The sequence below is a fragment of the Phocoena sinus genome, chromosome 11 (assembly GCF_008692025.1).
Source record: "Phocoena sinus isolate mPhoSin1 chromosome 11, mPhoSin1.pri, whole genome shotgun sequence".
Taxonomy (NCBI): domain Eukaryota; kingdom Metazoa; phylum Chordata; class Mammalia; order Artiodactyla; family Phocoenidae; genus Phocoena; species Phocoena sinus.
Window position 1 is genome coordinate 26,885,927 of NC_045773.1, and position 26,140 is coordinate 26,912,066.

General features: G+C 41.1%; 1 protein-coding gene across 2 annotated transcripts in view; it reads left to right on the forward strand.

Annotated features, from left to right (window-relative positions):
- Window positions 1-684: 684 nt before the first annotated feature.
- CADPS (calcium dependent secretion activator) overlaps window positions 685-26,140 on the forward strand; it is a 478,794-nt gene continuing 453,338 nt past the window's right edge. The window contains exon 1 of one of the 2 annotated variants that reach the window (XM_032650169.1): window positions 685-1,122. In XM_032650169.1, the coding sequence (XP_032506060.1) occupies window positions 685-1,122 (438 nt within the window). The remainder of the gene's footprint in view (window positions 1,123-26,140) is intronic. The other variant, XM_032650170.1, reaches the window with a different exon arrangement.

The window sequence follows — 26,140 nt, forward strand, 5'->3', positions numbered from 1 at the left end:
GCCTACTCTTCGATGACAAAAAGTCATCACTGGTTTGTCTATTTCCTCCTCCCGCAAGAACTTTTTGTCCGCGGAAGGGGGAGAGAGGTCGAAGCCAGGAGAGCTGGGCATCAAGGAGGAAATTATCCACAAAGGGGTGGGAGTGAGGAGAGCGGGAAAGCATTAGGGTCAGTACGGAAGCTCTGAGACTTTGGGGGATGCTCTGCGCTCTCCCCGCTCCAGCCCTCTGCAGCCACCTTTACGCCGCGGACAGGGGAGAGTTAAGCCAATAAACACGTAAGCGCCGCTCCCTCCCCAATCGGCAAGATGCCTCTTCGGCTCTAGGCTGCACCGACAGCTTGCAACACTCGGCATCTTTTCTGGAGGCGCCTCCTTCAGCGGCTGCAGATGGCATCCGGCTGCGGGCTCGGGGCTCGCCACTGACTCTCCCCCTTGCCCACCTCGGGTCCACGGACGCAACCCTCCCTCCCCCTCCTCCCCTCGTGCTTCTGAGTCTGAGCCCAGCTCTCGAACGCCGGGCGGAGGAAGCAGTCGCGGCGGCCGAGGCTGAGCAGCAGCGCGCTCACTCCCTGATTTGGGGAGAAGCGGCCATCCGGGAGAGCCGACCCCCAGCTGCCTCCAGCGCCCCCCACCTTTTGCACCCCAAGCCAGGGGCTCCAGGGACCCCCCTCCCCAGGCGCCACCATGCTGGACCCTTCATCCAGCGAAGAGGAATCGGACGAGATCTTGGAGGAGGAGAGCGGCAAGGATGTGCTCGGCTCGGCCGCGTCCGGCGCGCGCCTGTCTCCCAGCCGCACCAGCGAAGGCTCGGGCGGCGGCGCCGGGCTGGGGGGCGGCGGCGGCGCCGGGGCCGGAGCTGGCGCCGGCGGCGGCGGGAGCAGCGGCGCGAGCAGCGGCGGCGGGGCCGGAGGGCTACAGCCCAGCAGCCGCGCCGGTGGCGGCCGGCCCTCCAGCCCCAGCCCGTCGGTCGCGAGCGAGAAGGAGAAGGAGGAGTTGGAACGGCTGCAGAAAGAGGAGGAGGAGAGGAAGAAGAGGCTGCAGCTCTACGTGTTCGTGATGCGCTGCATCGCCTACCCCTTCAACGCCAAGCAGCCCACCGATATGGCTCGCCGGCAGCAGAAGGTAGGTGCGCCTGGGAGGCCCAGCGAGTAGCGCCGGGATGTCGCCAGGCGGGCGGGGCGCACAATGGGAGCTGGCGGCGCAGCTGGCGAGGAGGAGCTGGAGGCAGAGGAGACCGCGCCCGGGGGAAGGGGTTACGAGGCCCCTTTTCCGCGGCTGGGCCTGGCCCAACCCAGCCCGGAGCGCGCCAGGAGCTGCCCGGGCCCGGCAAGGAGCCTGGAGCGCAGCATCCAGTGCCCGGCCTCCCTCTCGGGGAGCGAGGCGGGCAAGTCCCGCTTTGTGGCCCGGGAGGCTCGGGGAGTGATTTGCAGCCCGCGGCGCCCAGAGAGGCCTGGCTTGCTTGCAGGGCTCCCAGCACTCTCCGGCGCCGGGCGGCTGCGCTCAACTCCCGGCCCGCCCTCCTGGGCGTGCGCTGGGCGGGCGGGGGCACCCGGCAGAGCGGGGGCTCCGGTGCGGAGCGAGTAGAGCGCCTCTGAGCCGCTCTCTGGCTAACGCGGGCAGAGAGCAACCGCAGGGGCAGGCGGGAGGAAGCGAGCCCAGAAGGCGAAGCTTCCCGTGATGCTGCGAAGGGCACCCTCCTCCCTCCGCCCGGGTCAGCTGATCACCTATTAGGGTCGCCTCGGGGGTCCTTGGACATCGCTTCACTCTGGCTGGGCTTCCCTCCAATCTCCCTTCCCTTTGCTCACTGACCCCAGAGCAGGGGCACGCCCCTTCTGCCTAACCCCCTCTGACCCCCTTCTTTTCCCAAGGTGACTTCGCCGCCACCTTCTGGTTCTGCGAGGCCCTCCAAGCCCTGGCGCTACTAGCTTGATAAAGTGCAGCTGGAAAAAGCCTCGCAATTATAAGCATCAAAAGCTTTTTGTGTCTGAGGCTGGCAAGGCTGAGGAGGCTCTGGGCTGCCTTTGATGTGTAAAAAGTGTCTATTTCTATCAGCTGTTCTCCAGCCAGAGAAAGGAGGGGTTAGTTAATGCAGGTCGAGGGCGTCGGCCCAGAAGAGAAGGGGTCAGGTACCCAGCTGCAGTGAGTGAGTGAAGAAAGCATCCCGTTCTGTCTGTTTTAGATGAATCTGCAGCAGCTGGACTAAGAGAAAAACCAGTGAAGCCCCTAGAGGGGCGGTGTGAGGGGTGATTAAAGCCAGCTGTAACCCCATCGAGGTTAGACCAATTTCTTAAAATAGTGAATTACTCGGTTGCTGCCATTTGAGACTGAATTACGTGCTGCCTGTAGTAGACTGCTGGGTTTTCCTATATTTATCTACCCTTATCTTGAGTTAGCACAGATTTCTCTGTTTGCTTTGCTTGTATACGTACACACACCACCCAGAGCTGATGATTTATTTCGGCTGTCACAAGCTTGGGTATCAGTTTTATTAGAAATAAAACTCATTTCCTGGTTGAGAGCAGGTGGGCTACACACTCCACTCTCAAACCCCCCTCAGTGGTCCCTTGCTTTTTCAACGAGGATTTTGAACTACAGTAGAGCAAAAGTATTCTCCGAACAGTACAAGTTTTTGGATATTCTTTTAAGGTTGGGTTTGGGTCCCCAGGGCCTGCTGAAATTCAAGTTTCAGGTTGGAATTATTTTGGTAATTGTGTCTTTATAGCAGGGGCAATTCCGTCTCCAAAATCTATCCCATTATTAACAGCACCCGCTAAAGATGTCCTGTTCTTCTGGCAATGAAAACTGTTGTCACTTAAAAGTTAAAAAACAAACTTCCCTTTATCAGTCAAAAGGCTCTATAGCTCTGTCCTTCCAGTAGAGGCTGAAATCCAGCACCACAATGGGGAAAGAAATCCATTCTCATGAAGACCCATTTCTTCTAAACAGAACCTTCAGCCACCTGAGAAAGATTGTCATGAGGCTAGTTTTTCTGATCTGATTTGGTATGTTTTACCTGGATCCATTCAAAGCTGTGGTTTTGAGGGGCAAGTGAGTTCTGTTTTTACACATGACCTTAATATCAGACGGACTCCAGGACAGATTGATAACACTGGCATTTGGTCAAACTATTTTTGGTTGTTGCAGCAGACTAAATACATATCCCGGCAAAGCTGCCTCACAGCTGTTGTCTATACTGGGAAGCTGAATATCTATCTCTTTATTACAACAGAAAACAAGTTCTCCCCATTACTATATCTTTAAGTGTTTTGTGCCTTTCTGGAAAAAGCTGTTCTGCTATTCTTCTCCAAGTAGAAAGCTTGAACTTTGAGTCTTGGAGAAATAAAAACTAGTTGTAAATGTGAGTTTGTAGTAGAATAGAAATGGATGAACTAGAAAAAGAGGAAAAATGATGTAGAGAAAGGGAATAGAGTGGCATGGGGTCGGGTAGAGAAAGAACTGCCTATGAAAAAGAACTGCTGAACTGCGGAAAAGGTCATATTGTCAAATCCTTATGCTGTATTCCTTAAAGTTACACAGTGTTCTATGTCAATTATATCTCCATAAAGTTGGGGGGGAAAAGGTCATACTGTACAGAGTTTAATAGACTTTATGAAACCAAATAGTCTATATCATTAACACTGGCTGCCATTTTTCAAGTACCTACTGTGTGCAAGGCACCTACCTTAGGTCATTTAAAAAAAATAGACTTTAGTTTCTCAGGAGTTATAGATTTACTGAAAAATTGAGAAAAGAGTACAGAGAGTTTCCATACAACCCAGACACAGTTTTCCCCTATAATTATCTTACATGTGGTATGGTACATGTGTTAAAATTAAAGAACCAATAGCGATACATTATTGTTAACTAAAATCTACAGTTTATTTAAATTTCCTTAGTTTTTTACCTAACTTCCTATTTCCGTTCTTAGATCACTTTAAGTTCTCTTCATATTTTAGGAATTATATCTTCATTTTTAGAAAAGAAAGCTGAGAGTCAGAGGTTTTGTAATTTGCCTAAAGCACTGTGTAGACAGGTGAAAGAGTGGGAATTTACGCATGGAGTTCTCTCATCCTATCTTTTTAATATACAACACTGGCCAGGAATATTCTAAAATGAAAAATAGAAGAGATAGCATGTCTCGTGTACTTCTTTACTCAGGATTATTTCTATTTGAGTGGAGAAAGACCTGCCCCTCCCCCTTTGGGCACCTATCAAATAGTCAACATGGGCAAAATAATCGTTTAAGCACTAACTTCATGGAGTATGAAGGAGAGAGATGGGCTGTTAGCTGGTAAATCTCAACAGCAGACTGTTGTCAGTCTTTCTGTGTGGTTTGAGCTGGGGGAAAAAATGTATTTTAGCTCAGAAGAACACTTGGGAAGTAGAGGAAAAAGGTGCTGTTGCTGGATCATTCTGATAGTTAATTACTTCGGTTTTACTTTTACTGGGAAAGAGAATGCCTAGACTTACTAACACTCTTCCCACTTAAAAGAGGGGACTGGAAACAGACTATGTGAAAACATATCCTTACGGAACAAAGTTTGTGTGCCCGAGGCACAGTGAGGCCAAATAAATGGAAATGTAGGAATTTGGAGCAGAGGAAGGTTTAGTGCAGAGCCAAGCAAGAAGAACAGGATGGCTTATGCTCAAAAATCCCAAAATCCCTGATGGTTTGGAGGGAGGTTTTTATAGGGATAATTTGGGGTGAGGGCTGCAGGGTGTGTGACTTTCTTCTGGTTGGTTGGTGGTGATGTAACAGGGCGGTGCTCCCGGAATCTTGTGCTCAGCCAGAAGTTGCCCTCTTCCACCTGGGTGTGGGCCTTAGTTCTGCAAAAGAGCTCCGGGGTAGTGTTACAAATTCCTTGAGGAGGAACTAGGACCCTGACCCAAGGCTGCATTTTTGTTTCTTGCCTGCTCCCGCCTTGTCTCTGCATCCCATCCCTTCCCTGATTAGCAACTGAACCTGCCCTTTGGAACTCAGGGAAGGTCATAGAGGTTAAGTGAAGCCTATTTCCTACAAACAAGAAAAGGGGGACACAGAAAGCATTTGTACCTGGGAGCCGCACAGGGTTTTGCTCGGTTTCAATATTTTATCATTTGTAGGTATATTTTCCTTGTACTACTGTGAATCTAAATATAACATGGAGGTAATGATAATTTATGACCGCAACAAAAACCTAGTCATCAGACTCTCACCATGTATGTTTCAGCAGCTGATAAATGACAATTTGAAAAACAGTTCTGAACTTGTTTTTTCTTCTTTTGTCAGAATGCTAGAGTGAATACCTAGAAGTTGGCCTGGCAGAGCTACACCATATGTTTCTAAGTTATGTAGTAATGGTGATGAGTGGCTACCTCATGTGAACTAGCTACTTATAGATGTTCCTGAGGGAATGTAAAAGCAGGCACTGTAAAGAAGTCTGTGTAATTGCCATGACTAGTTTTTTGCCTTTTTTTTTTTTTAGTTAGCTAGGAACTATTCATAATGCCTGGATTACAAAGGTCCAAAATGAATATTATGTGTGCATATGCAGGTGTGTATACGTGTGTGTCTGTATGTATGTGATGAGAGAAAGGGGCAATCCTAAAGTTGTGTCAGTTCTATATGAATTCTTCATTCAAGAGAACTGTTGACTAGGCCAAATGTGTTGTAAGTTCAAGTTACTCATTTCCATGTGATTCAGCTTATATTTTGCCCTAAAATTATGGCTAACATTGAGTCACTGTTAGCCAGAGAAATTCCTTCTTTATTCATTAACTTCTTTGACTTTGTTGTTCACTTATGACTCAAAAACCCATAACTTTCGTAAAATTTAAGACCTAGTGCTAGGGAACTATATATGTGTGTGTGTGTGTGTATTTAAATCAATAATTGTGATTCATGCATTCAGATGTGCTTTGAGGCACTTGGGTTAGCTCCACTATTCAAAGTTCTGAAGGGCTGTTTGTCAGGGCAACATACAATTTGCATTTAAAAAATAAAATATTCTCACCTTTTGAGAAAACTAAATGACTGTTCAACCCAGGATTCCTTCAAAAAGAATTATATGTTTTTCTCTGCTTCAGGGAAAGAATTGAATTCTTTCAATATGCTTTTTGGCATTTCCTTCCCAATCTTCTTGATGCAATGGGCAGGAACTGTTATGCACTGGTGCTAGTAGAGACATTTTGAAGATGCAGGTTACCAAAAAAGTAATAAGAGAAGTTTTTGCCTCATTACACACTTGGAATAGCCTTTTGCATCCCTAAAACTGGACTGAAGAACAAAGGAAATTAAATCTTTCATTCCTAAAAAGTTGTACTGTGTAAAGTGGTAAACGTCAAATGATTCCAAGGTCTTTTTCTGGCAAAAGCAAGTTTAATACACAACCATAGGCCATCACATTGAAATATAACCAGTATTTGGGGCCCGGTGTCTATACAACTTAAGTTGGAATGATCAGGAGAGTTCTACTAACGTAAAGCTAAGTTCTAAAAAAGACCAGTTCTCTCTCTGGCTTCGTGGCAGAACCAGAAGATAGCTTTGAGATATGCTTCTGAATTGTCAGCTTATGTTCTAGTTTGGAAGATACCAAATAAATTGAGAATAAGATAGTGTGTAATTGTAAGATGCTGATTACAAATACCAAAGTAGGGGAGGGGGACAGAGAGTATGTATGCGCACACACACACACACAGAGGATTGGATATAATAGTAGGGAAGATCTTCATGGGGGAAGTAGAGTAGGGTTAGTGATGCCCAAAAGTCAGCCTCTGTGCACTGGTGCCAAATCGAGTCTCAGAGACAGACTTTTGGGTGAAGTAGAAAAGAATAGCTTTATTGCTTTGCCAGGCAAAGGCGGACACAGTGGGCTCGTGCCCTACGAAACTGTGGGTCCCAACGGGGGGGGGGGGGGAATTTGGTGAGGAGCTTTATAGCAATGGTTGTGGGGGGCGGGTGGCGTGTTGTTGATAAGGATCAGGGTGTGTGTAGGGCCTGTATTCCTTTAATCTGGCCTCAGGTCTTCTCTCTGGAATGAAGAATGCTTTATCAAGTAGATAACATCTTCCATTTTGGGGGGGGTTCTAGTTCTGCAGAAGAGTTCAAAGATACTGTTATGTGTATCTCTTGAGTCAGAACCCGGACCTGTCCCAAGGCTGCACTATTGTTTCTTGGCTGCCCCTCCCTTGTCTCTGCATCCCCTCCCTTCCCTTATTAGCAACTGTTTGAACCTGACCTTTGGAAATCAGGGAAGATCATGGAGGCTGAAGCCTATTCCCTTCAAACCAGAAATGGGGGACACAGAAAGGCTTCCATGCCCAGGAGCCCCACAGGATCCTGCTCAGTTTCACTAGGTCTTAAAGAATTTGTATGATTTGTGTAAGCATAAAGAAAGGCAAGTATTCCCATTTGGAGAAGAGCATGATGTAGCAGGAATGTGGAAAGGAGTCATTGTTTCTGGGACTAATAGTCCCATTCTTTTGGTTGCAAGTGACAGAAACCCAACTGAAGTGGCTACATCATTAGGAAAATAAGGGGGAGGGGAAAGGTTTACTGGTACTTGTAATTGAAAAATCCAGTGCAGGGTGATTGACTGCGGGCATGGCTGGATCTAGGAGTTCAAATGACTTCCTTGACAGAATAAAGAAAGCTGGCTGATGAGGAGAAAGGTTATGTATTGAAACTTGTGTTTGAGCTCAAACTCTACCATTAATAAACCACTGATTGTGGGAAAGTCATTGTCTGTCTCTGGTGTAATTTCTTCATCTGCCTTGTGAAGAGGGGATAGGGGAGCCTCAAATAATCTCTTTCACCTCTGCATGTAATAGTTGATATTTCTTTCTGGGAAATGAGGTTACTAATTATTGACTTATAATTTCATTCAAACTTGTATTTGGTATGTTTTCACATTGCAAAGTAAGGCATTGTCTTCAAAGAATCTGACATAAAGTTCACTATGTCTACATTTTTAGATGAGGAGGTGAGATCTTCAAAGATGATAAGGCTACAGAAATACACAAGAGACTCAGCCTATGGGATGAAACTGACACAATATATATTTTGTTTTGTCTAAAATGTATTTTTCAAATTTTTGAATTCTCAGTATTTAAAGCTTTCAAGTTATTTCATGTAAAATTTATATTTCTGGCTTCTCTTATAATTGGAAGATGTAGCAAAGCTGAGGCTCAGTTTTTATGAGTCTGCAAGAAGAAATAGAAATAAGACTACCAGCCATCACTTAAATAATGGAATGTTAATCACTTTTAACTAAAATTATGCTTGTTCTAAAGGAACATCATATGTATATGGTTGTTAGGACACCGGCTATCTGGTTCTTGCCAACACTGTCTCTTCTTGCCATTGCTGCTCGGATATTGATGGTCTGACCCTGGCCTCTGTAATGCATCCAAGAAAAAGATCTAGAATTTGGAACTCTGTGTTCCCTGTCTCTGGCAAGAGTTTCTCTGTTGGGATCAGATTTATAGTTTCTGCAGAATTGGAAGGCTGTCAGAATTACCTTATTATGTTTTCTTTTGTAAATCCAAGCATATAACAGAATTACTTCTCTGTTGTTAACAGGTAAAGAAAAGGGCATAAAGTCAGTCAATGACTCAAAGTCTGGTCATTGCTTTGGACATGCGATGGGTAGTGAAGGACGGTGGTTAAAAGCATAAACTCTGAAACTTGAATGCCTAGGTTTGCTTTCTTGGATGTACCCCAAACTGGCTCTGTGATTTGGGGCACCTTACTTAAACTCTCTGTGGCTCAGTTTACTCATCAGTAAAGTGGGGATAGTAATGGTAGCTCCATCATTGAGTTCCTGTGAAAATTCAGTGAGATAATACAGTAGAGCTCTTAGAACAATGCCTGGCCTGTGGTAAGTGGTATGTAAGTGTTTGTTCTTGTTATTGCTAAGTTGATATGTGCAATTTTGTGTTATTTTTGTTTGTGAAAGGGCTGTATGTGAAGTTCTGACCAGAGTAAGCCTTACTGATATCATCATCCTGATCATCATTATTGACATATAAGCCAACCCAGAAGGCAATGGTTACCATGATAGCATTGTCTACAGAATAGATGAGGTTGAGGGTACAATACATCCCTATTTCTCTTTTGTTGAGACACTTCATTAACTCTGCAGGCCATCAGTCTCTGGTTCAAATCCCTGGTCAATTTTGTGACCTAGTAGCAATAATGGTATTGTTGCATTTTTGTCCACCAAACGCCCCCATGCTATTTCAAACTACAATACCTTTTTTCATGCTCTTCCTTCTGTTAGAACATCTTTATCACTTGTCTTCACTTGATTTGCTCTTGTTTGTTTCGTAATTAACTCAGGTGTTACCTCCTTCAAGAAACCTTACCTAAATCTTTACGTTGGGCTAAGTGCTACCTTAATTCCCTCGTCTATTGCTCCTTTTCCTCCTATACATTATATTTAAATTACCTTTTCTGTGAGTGCCTCTTTCCCACTAGACTGTAGGAATCCCAAAGACAGGGACCACATTTTATTCCTCTTTGAATCCCCATCTCCTGAAACAGTGCCTGGAGCATAGTAGGTGCTTGTAGACATTGACTGTTGAAATTCTGCGCTGATGCTTTATTTCCTAGGAAGTTTCTATGGAGAGGACATGAAGGGCTCTTAAATACAGTCTGCCTCTCTCATGGAGACACAACTCACATACTTTTTTTTTTTTTTTTTTTTTTCAACTCACATACTTTTACAAAAGCTTCTTAGTGGAAACCATGGAGGGTAATCCAGTTACCCCATGGTTTCAAAATAATTCATGTTGCAGAAACATACCATCAGTCACCTCCCAGTCTGGTTTATTTATACCAACAACTGACAAATTTCTAGATCCGTTATAGAGGAAAGCTTCTTTCAGAGACCATAAGCAATGATGAATTTCTTGCAGTGGCTGACTCTCAGTTGAACTTGAATCACCGTAGTGCATGTTTAAGTGACCAAACTTTAAGCCAAGGTGAGAACTAAATCTCCATATTGGGCATATGTTTTATTTGACTTAATTCTTTCTGAAGAAAACAAAATAATGAGCAGTCAACAGCACTAATGAAAGTTAGGCTGTTGAAAATATTAGCAATCTCAATATTGCCAAAGTTATGGAATAGAATCTAAGTTCTACGTATTTAGACATAAGTAAATATGCTTCTTTTCTCTACTTTTATTCTCTTATGGGATTTTGGCACTGTTTTCTCTCTCACTGTAAGCTGTTTAAAGTCCCTTCAGAGTGTAGTTAGAATATAAATAAATAATGACTGTAGTGCTATCGCATATTGGATGTGGTAATAAGAATATAAGATGGGGGTGAAATATCTGTAAAGAAAAACTGCTTAGATATGGATTTTTCTGATGCCTTTCACTAGTCAAAGGGAAAATTATCTTTGCTAAGCCATTGCTTTCATTTTAACAAGGAGAGCAAACATTTGAGAAGTTTGAAAAATAAATTGAATTATCAAACCCCTAAGTGTTCCAAGCTTCCGGCTACCCTTCTAAAATTGAGAGACATGGAATAAACTGATAATATATTGATGTCCTCTAGAGCCTATGGGAGGAAAATGCAACCCGTCCATGTGGTGTTTTTCAGGACCACTTCATGCAGTAGGAAAGTTGTGAGATACTTTGCAGTTAACTTCTTTTTTTAATCCCTAAGTTTTTGGGGAGTACATGCTAAGTTTCAAACCCTCCAGGGGCTGTAGTGCTTTCAGAAAGACAATGGGATTTTGGAGAATATGCACAGCGGTACAGAGAAGATACTGTGCCACTTAAGAAAGCACAGGGAAAACACTGAAAATTCTTGCAAATAATTATGCCTTCTGTTGCCCATGCAGGAGAACAGCCTTTTGGTGTGGATGGTAGGCATAGAGTTGTTTAAGCAAATGAGTTAAAATATATCTTGAACATCTCCTTTGGCGATTTTTCTGACAAGTACAGCAACTGTTGCCTATAAGGCAGCGTGTCACAACATACTGTGTTCAAAACAGTTCTTGGGGGCTCTTCCATATTCAATTTTTGTTTGTTATACATCATCAGACGACATTGTTTTGAACCACTTCTACATACAAGAAACTCACTAAATCCTGTAGGCAAAATATGGAAAAACATTTTAGACAGCTTTCCTGATCTCTAGGAACCTATCAGTCTGCTTGAGAAGTTGAGGTACATCAACACTGAACAGAGAGCTCATAGTGTAAGGCAGGATGTGATAAGCGTCTGAATCTTAAATGTTTTTTCAGGTCTTCATCTTTGGCTCACTTTTATGGGTTGATTATGTCCCCCCAAAATCCATACGTTGAAGTCCTAACCCCCAGTACCTTAGAATAGGGACTTATTTGGAAATAAGGTCTTTGCAGATGTAATTAGTTAAGATGAGGTCATTAGGGTGGACCCTAATCCATTATAACTTGTGTCCTTATTGAGAGGGGAAATTTGGACATAGAGACAAAGACACAGGGAGAACAGCATGTGAAAAGGAAGGCAGAAATTGGGGTGATTCTTCTACAGGGGAGGAACACCAAAGATGGCCAGAAGCTAGGGGACAGATATGGAGTATATTCTTCCTTACAGCCCTCAGAAGGAGCCGACCCTGCCAACAGCTGTAAGACAACAAATTTCTGTTGTTTAAGCCACCTAGTTTGTGGTACTTTATTACAGCAGCCCTAGCAAACTAGTATAGCCCTCTTCTCATCTCTGTCCCGTCTCTCAGCAACCTCACCACTGATGATGGCTTTGGCTACTGACATCTCTGCACTTGCATTCTCAAATCCGGGGCTCCAGGACAGGCCTCTCACCAGACCTCAAATCCGTACATCAGTGCTGCCGAAGGGGTGGTCTCAGACTGCTGCAATCAGTGAATGTTTGGTCATGGGTCCACAACGAGATAAGGAACTTGCCCTAGAATGTAAATCAACTCACTGCTTTCTTCCAGAAAGTCTTGCTACAGAAAAGTGTCAGCTAAATTGAACCGATTGATGATAGAGTTGATGTAATTTCCAGTACTAGCACTTTATCTTGGTGCAGACCAGTAACGAGCAGGTCACAGATGGCACAGGTCTACACATTACACCTGGAAGAGCATTGGCCTCCATCACATCTCCCCTAGGATGTCCTCAGACCACTCAGCAGTGGAATTTCTAAGACTCGTTCCCCCTCTATTTTCGAACTCAACGAAGATAAACGTATTGTCCTACAGTTCTGGTGCTCCTGTATAACCAAGCTATTCAAGGCTGAAGTGCACAACTCAACTTCAGATCTTCACTGTTGGTCATCGCGTCCTTGCCACCAAAGGATACACACATCCTGTTGATGTTCCTCCTGATAAAGTTTTCACCTCTTTCTCCTCTTCATCACTGGTGCCCTGCTTTAGGCCCTCATGATTGCTTGCATGGACTTTTGCAATAACCTTTTAACTGTTCTCTCTGCTTGCTTTCTTGCCCTCCTTCCATCCGTCTACCATAGTGATCATTCTGAAGCACCAGTCCAGTCATGACCTTTTCCTGCTCAGAATGCTTCTGCAGCTTTCTGTTGCCTTCACAGGATAAACTCTAAACTCATTTGCATGGCATAACTGGGTCCTTCGTCCCCACCCAGCTTCAACTCCTGCAATTCTGCACACACCCTTGGCTTCAGCCTGTATTAAGCCCTTAACATCCCTGCATTATCATATGCTCTTTTGTGCCACAGTGTCTTTGCACATGCTCTTCCTCCAGCTTGAAAAGCCCTTCCCATCTTGCCCATCACACTCATAGGCAGACAGTGGCACCTAGGCATTAAAAAGAACAGGAATGAATAGTGACTATTTATTGGATGTTTACTCTGTATACTCACTGTTCTATAAGTTTATAAGCGTTATCTCATTTATTCCTGATAAGGTATGTACTAATCCTCTTAACCCTACAGATGAGGAAACCAAGAGGCAAAGTAGTTAAGGAACTGGTACTAGGTCACACAGTTAGTAAGAGGTAGAGGCGGGTTGGAGTCCAGGCAGTTTGACTGTAGCTGGTACTGTTAACCTTGTGCTGTTTTAATTATATTATGGCATTGGGCACATCTTACTTCAATGTACACCTATTTCTCCTGGCTCTACGGAGATGATCATTTAGTATTCTTCAGTGTCCAGTAGATGATGCACCATAATAGGTGCTCAGTAAATAGTTCATGCATGAATTTATGCCAGTTGAATTCATGATTATTTAAAGTAATAAACATTCCCTACCATTTATAGCAAGTTCACTGAGATAACCTCATTTCTTCTTTAAAACAAGCTTTTTGCATACGTGGAGTATGTATTCTAACTCCCTGTTTTGGAGTGGGAGTGGGGTCCAGAGATGTCCTGCTGGCTGCACAGGGCCATAGAACACCAACCTGGGCCTCCTGAACACAGCTAGGGCCCTCCCACCACGGAGCTGGTCTTGGAGTCCCAGGGACAGTGAAGACTTTTGAAAGTCACAGTGACTCACGTTTTTAGAAAGTCTCATATCAAATATATTAAAATGTACCTCACTTCCAACAGCCACTTATCTTTTTTATTATGAAAAAATAAAAGGATTTTTTTCAGTCTTGCTTTTGAAACTATTTGTCTATATGACTTGGTTAATAAATGACTATGATTTCTCAGGAATCATAATATCTTCATAGGAACCTTGGCAAACTGAAAAAAAAACCAGCCTCACCAATTGTTGTTAATTGTAGTGATATTTTAGGAGCTCTAAATTTAACAATGAATAAAGTTGACATACGTTTGGAAGTCATTTAAATAAACATTTATTAATTTTGGTTTTCCAGTTTTAGTTGTACATTTTGGAGACAGTACATTTCATCTGAGATCTCGGACTTTTTTTTAGGCCCCTGGAAAATTTCGAGATTCTGGTCACTGTGCCTCAATTGCTTAACAGATACAATAGGCTTTGACCAGGCTTGATGGAGGAAGTGACATTTGAATTAAGCCTCAAACTAACTGAGATCAAAGGATGGGGAGGTGATGTATTTTGGGAGGAATGAAAGATACTTGCATATATTCAGAGATAGATAATGCAAAGCAAGTCTGAGGATGTCTGAACAAATAGGATTGTGTGAGATTCCAATATTGGAGATAAAAAGAAATAAGAACAAAGGTTTTGTTCATGACTGTGGAGGAACACCACCAGTGTGAAGGAGTGGGGCGGGGGCGGGGGTACTTTATCCTGTAGGCCATGGAGAACCACTGAAAATCTGAGCACAGCAAAGCCGTGACCACTAAATGGTTTTAAGGAGATTCATCTAAGCGTAGTGTGTGGAGAGTGTGGGGGAGGGAGGGGTGTAAATCTTCACAGTGTGAAGAAAGGTCTTGTATTAGGCTTGAATGTTTTATCCAACACAGATCATCTTTATATTTTTGTGGGGAAATGTGTAGAAAATCTCAGAAAATTATTGCCTATGTATAGAAGTGTCTTCAATCGCTAGTTCAAAGGCATTCCATTAGAACAACTGTTGACCCTTCTCTGCAGTTTATTAATTTTTATGTATTTGTCATAATACTTGGGGTATGAGTGTTCATTTCTCTTCTTACAAATCTTAAAAAAGCAAAACAAGGTGCCTGCCCTTTAAATTATATTGAATTTCAGTGACCAGTATCTGATACCTTCCTGTGCAGGTGCAGAAACACTCCTGCATAACATTGGGGAGGACATAATGACTCTTGAACAAAGGTCATAGAGCTGGACCTGGTGTCATTTCAGAAAGTGTACATGTGATTCCACTGTGCAGTCCAGTTGACCTAAAGGATTCACATGGAGCTTAATCTGGCCCCAAGAGGACCTGAGCCCCATAATAACCCCAGGTTTATATCAAGCCTACAGGAGGGCAATGGAGGGGGCCTGGCTTGTGGTACAGCTATGGGATCTGGAGAGAACATTTCTAAGAGTGCCAACCGGACTAGGGGAGATTCTTGAACTTGTCCCTACCACCATATGATTCTATTCCCCAAACTGACCCCAGTTTGCACAGGCATCTGTGGTGCTGGGGGTGGGTGGGTAGCGTACATTCACACTTGCCGCCCTTCCTCAGTTCTCAAGTGGAAAGATTCTGATATTAGTGGTAAGATTCCAGAAAAGATATTGGACTATATTTATTAGTGGTCAGAGTCCCTTACATTAAAAGGGAAGCACAAGGTCCCCAGTAGTCTTTTTTTTCTTCCTGCACGTTGTTGGGTACCATCCTCTTTTCTACCTTTCACATGTTAATAGAGGTGGTAAAATTTGGATGTAGGCCTAGGGGTAAAGAAAGGTTATGTGCTCCAGCCAAGCCTTCCAAAGTTCTAATAATAAAGAGGGATTTGATTTTCCATCTGTCAGTGTCATCTGTGTGCATCATTCTCCTGAGAAGATGGGTGATTTTGGTCTAAGATAAGATTCAGGTGTTCCTGGGTCAACAGGTTATGACAACATCTTAGAGCTTCAGGACACTACATGAATTACCGGAGGATCACAGTCGGCTTCCTGGAGGAGGGTGCACTGCAGCTGAGGAATACGTAGTATTTGAATACGGGGAGGCAGGAGAATAGGTATTCTAGGGAGAGCATGAGCAAAGACACAGAAGCCACACAAAGCTAGAACAAAGAGCACATACGAGGCATAAGATTGGAAACGGAGATTGGGACCAGGCAGTGGTAAACACTGAATACTAGCAGACTTTGTGTGTTGTTCTTTATTTGATAGGCAGTCGGGAGCCTTTGAAAATGACCTGTACCCCTGAGTAGCTCCCATGGAAGTACCACTGAACTGAGGCCTAGGGCCCATCGCAGATAATGCAGACATCTGAGCGATTGCCAAACGGGGTGGGGGGGTGGTGGTGGTGGTGGTTGGGGGAGTGATTGGCCTTGACTTTGTCTAGATGTGATATGTTTTCCTATAAGGCAGCTGAAGCTTCAAATTTTCCAAAGAATATGTCGACACAAGCAGAATGTCTTATTTGCAAAGGACACAATTTGCTCCAGCATTTTTCCATGGCCAGGTTAGAAACTACTTCCTACGAGCTTTGACAATGACCCTACATTACCTGCCAGCTTTCTTTTCTATTTGCCTGGCAATGGAGAGAAGAAAAGGATTTCTTTCTCCTATCTACTCGCCTCAGGCAGCCTAGCTACTTATGTGTGTTATGATTCAGCATTATAGACCTTCAGAGTAAACAGACACAGGTTAAGATTTGTACGTGTTTTAATTAATCAGAAGCACATTTCCCCTACCCCACCGAAGCAGCAGTTCTAAACAATTGTGAGTCGGTTGTTTGATCCAACGAGCTTTTTTTTTTCGTATTTCTATGTGCTGAGAGCTCAAATCTGTCTTTTAGTCAATATTCAATTAGGATTTGAGTTGGAAGGCTCTGCTGAGCTCTTTACAGGAGGGCAAAACATAGTAGTCACTTGCTCTCCCCTCTGTGTGCAGAAAACCATCCATTTTCACTAAAGAAAGAAATGTAGGTCTGCTGCAGCATAAGTTAAATATTATGCTAAATTAAGTGTCTGTTTACTTTTTATGACCTGGCAATAAACAACCATGTTCGAAAAGACTTGATGGAAAAGCATACCAAATTTAACATTCTGCCTATTGTATACACCAAAATTTAGGGTGATTTATGATCCAGAACATTTTCCTCTTCTCCGCTTACAGTAAGAACTCTGTGTGTTCCTGGTTTGTGTACTCTTCCAAATGCTTTTATATAAGGATTTCTCTAATCACTCTCCTCTGGCATAGTCTTTGTTTCTGGCAAAAATCTATTACTCAGTATTATCTGTCATTGAGCTATGGTTTGGGAACAAAAACAATTCACTCCTAGGATTTACAGTAAAAATCTTAACAGAGATTTTTTACAAATATGATAGCAACAAAGATATTTAGAGAATGCAGTCATTTATTTTGATTTTAGTTACACCAAATTTATCTGCCTACTTAAAATGCCAGATCCTTGGGGACAACAGCAATGTGAGACATTTATGTTAATTTGGGTGAAAATTTACACTTGTTCCATGACCCCAAACTCGTTTAAGCAAAACATATCATTAAAGTGATATGGGTAATCCCCCAAATTATCCCGTGAATTTTAATCAGTATGATAAGCCAATTGAGATGATTCAAATGAAACTTTCAATTTTACCTTGTAAATACCAGAATTTGTTATTTTTAGTGGACAGTATTGGTTACCTACTTGTTATTCATGCCCTGATGCCAAACAGAATTACAGTTTTTTCAGGTAACTATTTTTCCCCATCCCTAGCTTCAGGAATAGATGGAGATTTGTCCAAGGCAATCAGCACACGACACTGTACTAAAAATGCAGTTGGTTCATGGGTGACCACGTGACCTAAGTTGGTCCAGTGAGACTAAATGGAAGGACTTGTATTTCATGCTTGGGAGAAAAGTTTTACTTCTCCTCTCCTGATGGACACACCAAGGAAACATGTGCTGTCACTGCTACTGGCAACCATATTAGAACCATGATAAATGGGATTGTTTCCTTAATTTCTCTTTCTGATCTTTTGTTGTTAGTGTATAGAAATGCAACAGATTTCTATGTATTAATTTTCTATCCTGCAACTTTACCAAAGTCATTGATGAGCTCTAGTAGTTTTCTGGTAGCATCTTTGGGAGTTTCTCGGTAGAGTGTCATGTCATCTGCAAGCAGTGATAATTTTACTTCTTCTTTTCCAATTTGTATTCCTTTTATTTCTTTTTCTTCTCTGATTGCCATGGCTAGGACTTCCAAAACTATGTTGAATAAAAGTGGCGAGACTGGACATCCTTGTCTTGTTCCTGATCTTAAAGGAAATGCTTTCAGCTTTTTACTGTTGAGTATGATGTTAGCTGTGGGTTTTTCATACATGGACTTTATTATGTTGAGGTATATTCCCTCTGTGCCCGCTTTCTGGAGAGTTTTCGTCATAAATGGATGTTGAATTTTATCAAAAGCTTTCTCTGTATCTACTGAGATGATCATATGGTTTTTATTTTTCAATTTGATAATGTGATGTATCACATTGTTTGATTTGCGGATATTGGAAAATCCTCACATCCCTGGGATAAATCCCACTTGATCATGGTGTATGATCCTTTTAAGGTATTGTTGGATTCAGTTTGCTAGTATTCTGTTGAAGATTTTTGCATCTATTTTCAGAGGTAATATTGGCCTGTAATTTTCTTTTTTTGTGGTATCTTTGGTTTTGGTATCAGGGTGACGTTAGCCTCACAGAATGAGTTTGGAAGTGTTCCTTTCTCTGCAATTTTTGGAAGAGTTTGAGAAGGATAGGTGTTAACTCTTCTCTAAATGTTTGGTAGAATTTGCCTGTGAAGCCATCTGGTCCTGGACTTTTGTTTGTTGGGAGTTTTTTTTTTTTTTTTTTTTTTTTTGGTACGCGGGCCTCTCACTGTTGTGGCCTCTCCCGTTGCGGAGAACAGGCCCTGGACGCCAGGCTCAGCGGCCATGGCTCACGGGCCCAGCCGCTCCGCAGCATGTGGGATCTTCCCGGACCGGGGCACGAACCTGTGTCCCCTGCATCGGCAGGCGGACTTTCAACCACTGCGCCACCAGGGAAGCCCTGTTGGGAGTTTTTAAATCACAGAATCAATTTCAGTACTTTTTTCTTTGTTTTTTGTTTTTTGTTTTGCGGTATGTGGGCCTCTCACTGTTGTGGCCTCTGCCGTTGCGGAGCAGAGGCTCCGGATCTGCAGGCTCAGCGGCCATGGCTCACGGGCCCAGCCGCTCCGCGGCATGTGGGATCTTCCTGGACCGGGGCACGAACCCGCGTCCCCTGCATCGGCAGGCGGACTCTCAACCACTGCGCCACCAGGGAAGCCCAGTTTCAGTACTTTTAATTGGTCTGTTCATATTTTCTATTTCTTCCTGGTTCAGACTTGGGAGATTGTACCTTTCTAGCAATTAGTCCATTTCTTCTAGGTTGTCCATTTTATCGGCATATAGTTGCTGTGGTAGTCTCTGATGATCCTTTGTATTTCTGTGGTGTTGGTTGTAACTTCTTTTTCATTTCTGATTTTATTGATTTGGGTCCTCTCCCTTGTTTTCTTGATGAGTTTGGGTAAAGACTGGTGGTAATGTAAATTGGTATAACCACTATGGAGAGTAGTATGGAGGTTCCTTAAAAAACTAAAAATGGAGGTACCGTATGATCCTGAAATCCCACTGCTGGGCATATACCTGGAGAAAACTATAATTTGAAATGATACATGCACCCCAGTGTTTATAGCAGCACTCTTTACAATAGTCAAGACATGGAAGCAACCTAAAGGTTCATCAACATATGAATGGATAAAGAAAATGTGGTATCACTTTGCTATACACCTGAAACTAACACAACATTGTAAATCAACTATACTTCAATTAAAAAAAAACAAAAAACAAAAAAAACACTGAGGAGCTAGGCTGAAGCCAAGGCTGAAAATAGTAAAATAGTTGAGATATGGAAATAACTTGAGTTTCTGATGATAGTAAAAAGCCAAAACATTAAGTCAGACTGGGAGCCTAACTTTTATCTGGACTTCCAATAAGGTAGCAAATTCTCTTGTTCTGTAAGTAATTTTGAGGTACGGGCAAAACTAGTGTATCCGTGCTGTATTTCTCCAAAACAGGAGTTCCAGGACTCAAATTATCAGGCCTTAACTCTCAAATTTATTTTGCATATTTAGATTCAGACATAGGTAGAAATAAAATCCTATTTATCATGTGAGAAGCAAAATAAGAATTATTTCCTTCCAATTCCATGTATAATTTGGCCAAAAATAAAGTTTGTTGATTAGATATAAATCATGTCTGACCACAGGGTTAGCTTTTATTATAACTAAAATGGTAAAATGAATTCAATGAAATAGTCTTCCATAGTCTGACTTAAGTTGACTAGTTTACATATTTTTCTGTTAAAAAAAAAAGTAAAACATGTTTATTACAGAAAAATCAAATAATATGGAAATATGTAAAGTAGAACTAAAAGTAATCCCATTATCCCACCACCCAAAGACATCCACGCTACACATAAAACATATTTATATTACCTACGTGGAGACAGAGGAGAGCAATATTTTATATATGTACTTCATATGCAAGTAATAATTCTATATATGATGTTTGCATCCTGCATTTTTACAGGACAATATGTAAAGAAAATCTTTCCATGTCAGTAAATATAAAATATGTCTTCTCCTAAATAGCTTGTAGCAATCCAGTTTATGGATGAACCATAATTTTTTCAACAAGTTGTTTATTGATTTCTGTTTCTTACTACTGTATGTGTTCCACAGTGAGTATCTTTGTGCACGTATCTTTCCACACTTCTTCAAATGTGTATGCCCTTGATATAAAGAGTATGTTTGTTTAAAATTTGTTACCAGTTTCCAAAGCATCTGTAAATATTTACACCCCCACCAGTGGGGCATGAGCATGTCTGATTCCCCATGTTAAAACTGGACATCATTTTTTGTTTTGTTTTGCCAACAAGATGGGTGATTTTTAAAATTCTGTGTTTACATTTCCTCTTTACATATTTACTGCATCTTTATAGTTCTTCTTTTACAAATTCTGTGTTACATTCTATTCATTTTTCTATTTATTATTTATTTTTAAAAGCTCTTTCTGTTTTAGTGGTATTAACACTTTGTCGTATACATGCAATTTATGTTTTGTCATTCGTTGTTAGACCTTTTTAGTGTTTATTTGTTATGTTCTTGACCTATTTATGTTTAGCTGAACAGAATTTTTTAATGTAGTGAACTCTGTTCACTTTCCCCCTTTATGGTTTCTGGGTTTCATGCAAAGAAGTGCCTGTTCTTCCCAAAGATTATAAAACTGTTTATGCATATTTTCTTCTACAACTTCTATGGTTTCATTTTTTGCCTTTATATTTTTGACTCATCTGAAGTGTATAATGGTGTAATGAATGAAATATGAAACACACTTACTTTTCTTTTCAAACAACTAGCCAGTTGTCTCAACATCATAGATTAAATAATCTATTTGGTTTTATTTTTGTGTCCTGGGTAGAAAGCCATTAATCTAAGTTTCCCTTCTGCACCATAACTACTTTATTTCATGACTGTAGCTTTTTGATAGGTTTTAAGATATAGTAACAGAGAAGTTCCTTTTATTACACTTCTTCAGAATATCCCTGTGTCTTCTTGCATTTTTTATTTTTTGGGAAAATATTATTTAGTGATTCAGTTTTAAAATAAAAGATCATTTGGATTTTGATTAAAATTCCATTGTATCTATACAATTTCCCTATAATGTAGGGAAAGCTGATATCTTTATGGCATTGAGTAATCCTGTCTAAGAATTAAAATCTCTGCATTAATTCAAATATTTCGATGTATCTCAGTCTATTTTTGTAGTTTTTCAAAATATATGCCCTAAATATTTATAGTAAAATTTATTTCTAATTGAACTATGACATTATTTGGGCTCTCTTAGGTGACTCCCTGCATTAACCAGAACTCTCTATTCCTTCTGCAAAGAAAAGGTGCTCAGGGCTAATAGGCTTCTGTCTAATATACTTCTGCCCCTATCAGCTGAGATATTTGCTCATCAAGAGTAATTGTGCTTCCCAAATCTGTTTAGGCTAGTTTCTGTAGTTATTGTAATTCCATAATTCAATTAAATGTTATATAACTTAATGATATATGATTGCAAAAACAAAAGATAGTCTTTGTTTATTTTAACCAAGTTGATTGCTCTGGGAAGTTTCAATTACATCTGAAAATGTCATTAAATTATAGTTGGGCAAAGCTACAGTACAGTTTTGGTGGAAAAGTCATAAATATCTAAAGGATTTTTTGATCAGATTGCTTTGCAAGTTCCTTAATTTTTTCTCCTCTCTCAAGAAATAAAAATTGGAAACCATCTATATATTATGTGTATTAATGAGGATGTGAAACCTATATATAAAGGCAAAGTTGTAACCATACATCAAAAAATCAGCAAATGAAGAATCATAAATTTTAAATAAAATTAGGTATTTGTTACCTTATGTGTTATGATTCTCTACTTCAACTGCTTTTTCTTTTTTTTTTTTTTTTTTTTTTTTTTTTTGTTTGTTTCTTTGTTTCTTTTGCGGTACGCGGGCCTCTCACTGTTGTGGCCTCTCCTGTTGCGGAGCACAGGCTCAGCGGCCATGGCTCACGGGCCCAGCCGCTCCGCGGCATGTGGGATCTTCCCAGACCCGGGCACGAACTCGCGTCCCCTGCATCGGCAGGCGGACTCTCAACCACTGCGCCACCAGGGAAGCCCCTGCTTTTTCTTTTTAACCCACCAAACGCTGTCTTGATTGCATTGGACAAGAGAAATTCTTCAGTATTTTATGTTTTTGTTGCCATGTATAAAACATACAAATCTTTCAAATATTTCTTACTTGTCATTCTAAATAATTTTAGGATATTTTTTGTATTTCTTGATAATGAATTATTTAAAATTAAACTAATACTTTTACTTCTTTTCCAATATGGTTACCTTTTCTTCCAATTTCCTTGGCTAACATTGACTTCTTTGTTACTACTATACATGGCAGGAGAACGCTTTCAGGTATATAAAATTTGAAAATAAAATCAGGACAACTAATTTTATTATAGTTATAGTTTTCTTTGAAAATAATTGGAACTTACGAGTAGTGAAAATTGAGTATACACCAAGAGAAGAGAGTCCAATTACCATGCTGAGATCTTTGTCTATTTTGAATAGGGTTCATTCTAAATACCTCATTCTAGACTAAAAGTTTAAAAATGTATTGAATGAATATTTCTATTTTTGGATATTTGAAAATGTTATAAAATATAAGAGTCAGCCAACTTTTAAAAAGTTAAAAAAACTAGCACTCCATCTGCATTTAAATTTCACTGTTATTTGTCTTTTTAATGAAGAATTTATCATGCACAAAGGAGAAGTATTTTCAGGCTCAGGGTAGCAGCTTCATATTGGAAAGAAGCTAAGGAAACGAACACATTTTCTTATGACCACACAATCCCATCCAAGCAAAAGATATATGCAATCTTTTGTAAACTAGACTTTTCTCACCCTGGTCATGTTTCTCACCCACATCCATGAAGGAAAGCAACATGTAAAACTCCTAAGCTAGCTGTTAATAATCTGCTTACTGGTCTCTATGTTCTTGGACTCTAGAGAACACCCAATCTGAAAGGCATTTCCCAGAACCCCCTTTGTCATTAATGAGTGTCCTCCCTCAGAAAGGTGTGATCTGAAGCTTAAAATTACACACTTCATATTTAGAGACTCTGGAATAAAATTCCCTGCACCAAAACAGATGAATGTTCCTGCCACCAGATACATTGATTGCTTTCTGTGACCTTCACAGGGCAAAACTATGAAAGGAACGTGCAGAGACACTTATTATTTTAACAGAGAGATTAGTAATTTTATTCTATCAGTTCCAACCGCATAGATTCTCTCAATCTACATATTAAAGAAGTGTTGAACTTGTGGGTTGGAGTTGTTGACCAGTGAGTCGCTTTTAAAGCTTTCTGAGCTGAGGTTTCTGTGTTTTAGTCATTCCAAGTAAAACTTTTTTCTCTTTTCTTTTCTTTTTTTTTTTTAACAAATGGCCTGAAAATGCTGAAATGCATGCCGTTCAAGTAGTTTGAGCATAAAAGGAAACTAAGAAAGGAGGATTCAGGCTTTCCTTTTACTTACTCGGTCATATATATTTTAGATGCCCTATCACAAAATATCACTATATTCTTGACTGTAGGCTATAAATACTGAATTGAAAAACAGTGTGATTGAGTCTGATGGAATCCATTCTGACTTGACCTGGTAGAATTATATGTTATTTTCTGGAGCGTCTTTATTTATATATTTTTTTAGTTTGCCTGCAGAAGGAGGTGGTAAAAGTGGTAGTGATCACCCGTTTGTTCTGTTATTCATTTAAGAGTTCAGTTCTTTCCCTTTGTGCAAAATTAATATGTCAAGTTTGAGATAAAGCATTTGAATCACTGCTTAGGTAGGCTTCCTAGGGCTTGCAACTTATTTACATATCACTGGAGAATTGGGAGAAAAGATGCCAGAAGATATTATCAGTCCAGTATCTTTTAAACATTTTTTAAAATAAAAGAATAATTGAATATTGAAAATTCAGTAACATAGCTGTGATCTGAGTTATTATAAGTTTGTAGTTATTTATGCGTTCATTCTGTGCTACATAGACAAGTGGATGAGTAACTAACATATGAAATGTTGAGTAAAAAATGCCAGAAGGAAGAGACAAAGACGGTTCTTGGCTTGTGAAAGCTCCCAGAAGAAGGTAGCTTCTAACCTGAGTCCTGAACTATTACTGTGATTTCAAAAAAGTGGAAATGATGGATCAGCTTAAGCAAAGTCATGAAGGTGGAGAACTGTAGGACATTTTTAAAGAATTGAGGTGATATTGTTTGGTTTTAGAGTGGAATATGCTTCAGGCAATTCAAAGTGAAATGAGGGCTAACCGGGGCCAGATCATGGTGAACCTCGAAAATCAGGTCAGTAAATTTGGACTTATTTTGTGTATAAGGAGAGATGAGTTTCTGAAGATTTTTAAATAAGGGAGAACTATGCTTCCATGAGTTTTTTGGGGGGTAAGTCATTGGGGTGTGGGTGAGGAAAGATTAGAGAAAGTGGGTCAAGCTAAATAGGAAGAGTTAACAATCTCTTGATGGGGCCGTTATGAATTGAACTTGACTCCTGGCAGAGGACAAAGAAATAAAGCATGGATGCAAAAGTCATCTAAAAGCAGTGCTGATGGGATTTTGTAAGTGGAAGTGATGGGACAAGAATATTTTGTCACATCAAAAGGCACATTAGTTTTCAACAAAGTTATCAGAGATTACTAGGGTCACGGCACACGGACTCAGGAGCTTAGTAAAATCGGCTCTGATTGGCCAAAGGGGGGGCCAGTTGACCATTAGTAAGGATAATAACTGCGATGATTTGAAACCCGTCAAATTTATTCAAATCCCTAAGTTTATAATAATATTAGGAAGAAACACTCATCTCACTGGCCGTTTCCGGAGGATGCTAGAAAACCATTATACTTTGAAAACTATTAAAGGGAAAGCATCAAGCATTTATCCTCACTTTCCTTATGACTGTCCTTTAGGTCAACCAGATAAGGAAGGGTTTTTCCTTATAGAACAGCGGTCCCCAACCTTTTCAGCACGAGGGACCACTTTCGTGGAAGACAATTTCTCCACGGACGGTGGGGGTGAGCGATGGATCAGGTGGTAATGCACGTGGTTGGGAGCGGCCGACGAAGCTTCACTGGCTCGCCCGCCGCTCGCCTCCTGCTGTGCGGGCCCAATTCCTAGCACGCCTTGGACTGGCACTGGTCCGCTGCCCTGGGGTTGAGGACCCCAGTTATAGAGCATGTCAAGTAACATACGAAAAAGGAATGATAGAATTGCAGTCCCTAATGAATTGATGGGTCTGGGCAAAAGCCTAAGTGCTGAAAAAATAAAAAGAGAAATAACTAGACATTATGTACCATTATGTATGGAAGCACAGCACACTGCCTATGGAGTAGTGGTGCCAGAAAATTGAACGGGAAACTGATCAGCCATCTAGATCCAACCATCACAGTACAGGAAATATAAGAGAGAGAGGAACACGCCCCATGACAAATGGGGATGAAATCAGGAAAACGTGGGTGTTATCAGATACTCCTCAGAATAAAACTCCCGGTCTCTTCAACAATAACAACAACAACAAAATCGCAGGGGAAGATAGATGATAGAGAAAGGGAGGAAGAAGGGGAAGAGGAGGAAACACTGATAGATTAAAAGAGATTTAAGGGACATATCAACCAATTACATCAAATACTGCAGGGCAGCAGGGGTTAAATGGAGTTTGGAAATCTGAATTCTCAAAACCCATTCTTGATAATTATGCTAACAACAGCCATGAAAATCATTATCTTACAAATGTTGATGGAATCAAGCATTTTCCTTGTCTTTCCTGACAACTGCACATTAGGCCAAGATATTGAATGCTTATTCTGGGCTTTATAATTAACAGTTAAATGTATAATCTCGTTTGATCTTCAAAACGACCCTATGAGATCTGCATTAATTATCTCCTTTTTAGAGGTAATGGGTCTGAGACTCAGAGCTAAAGTAACTTGCTCC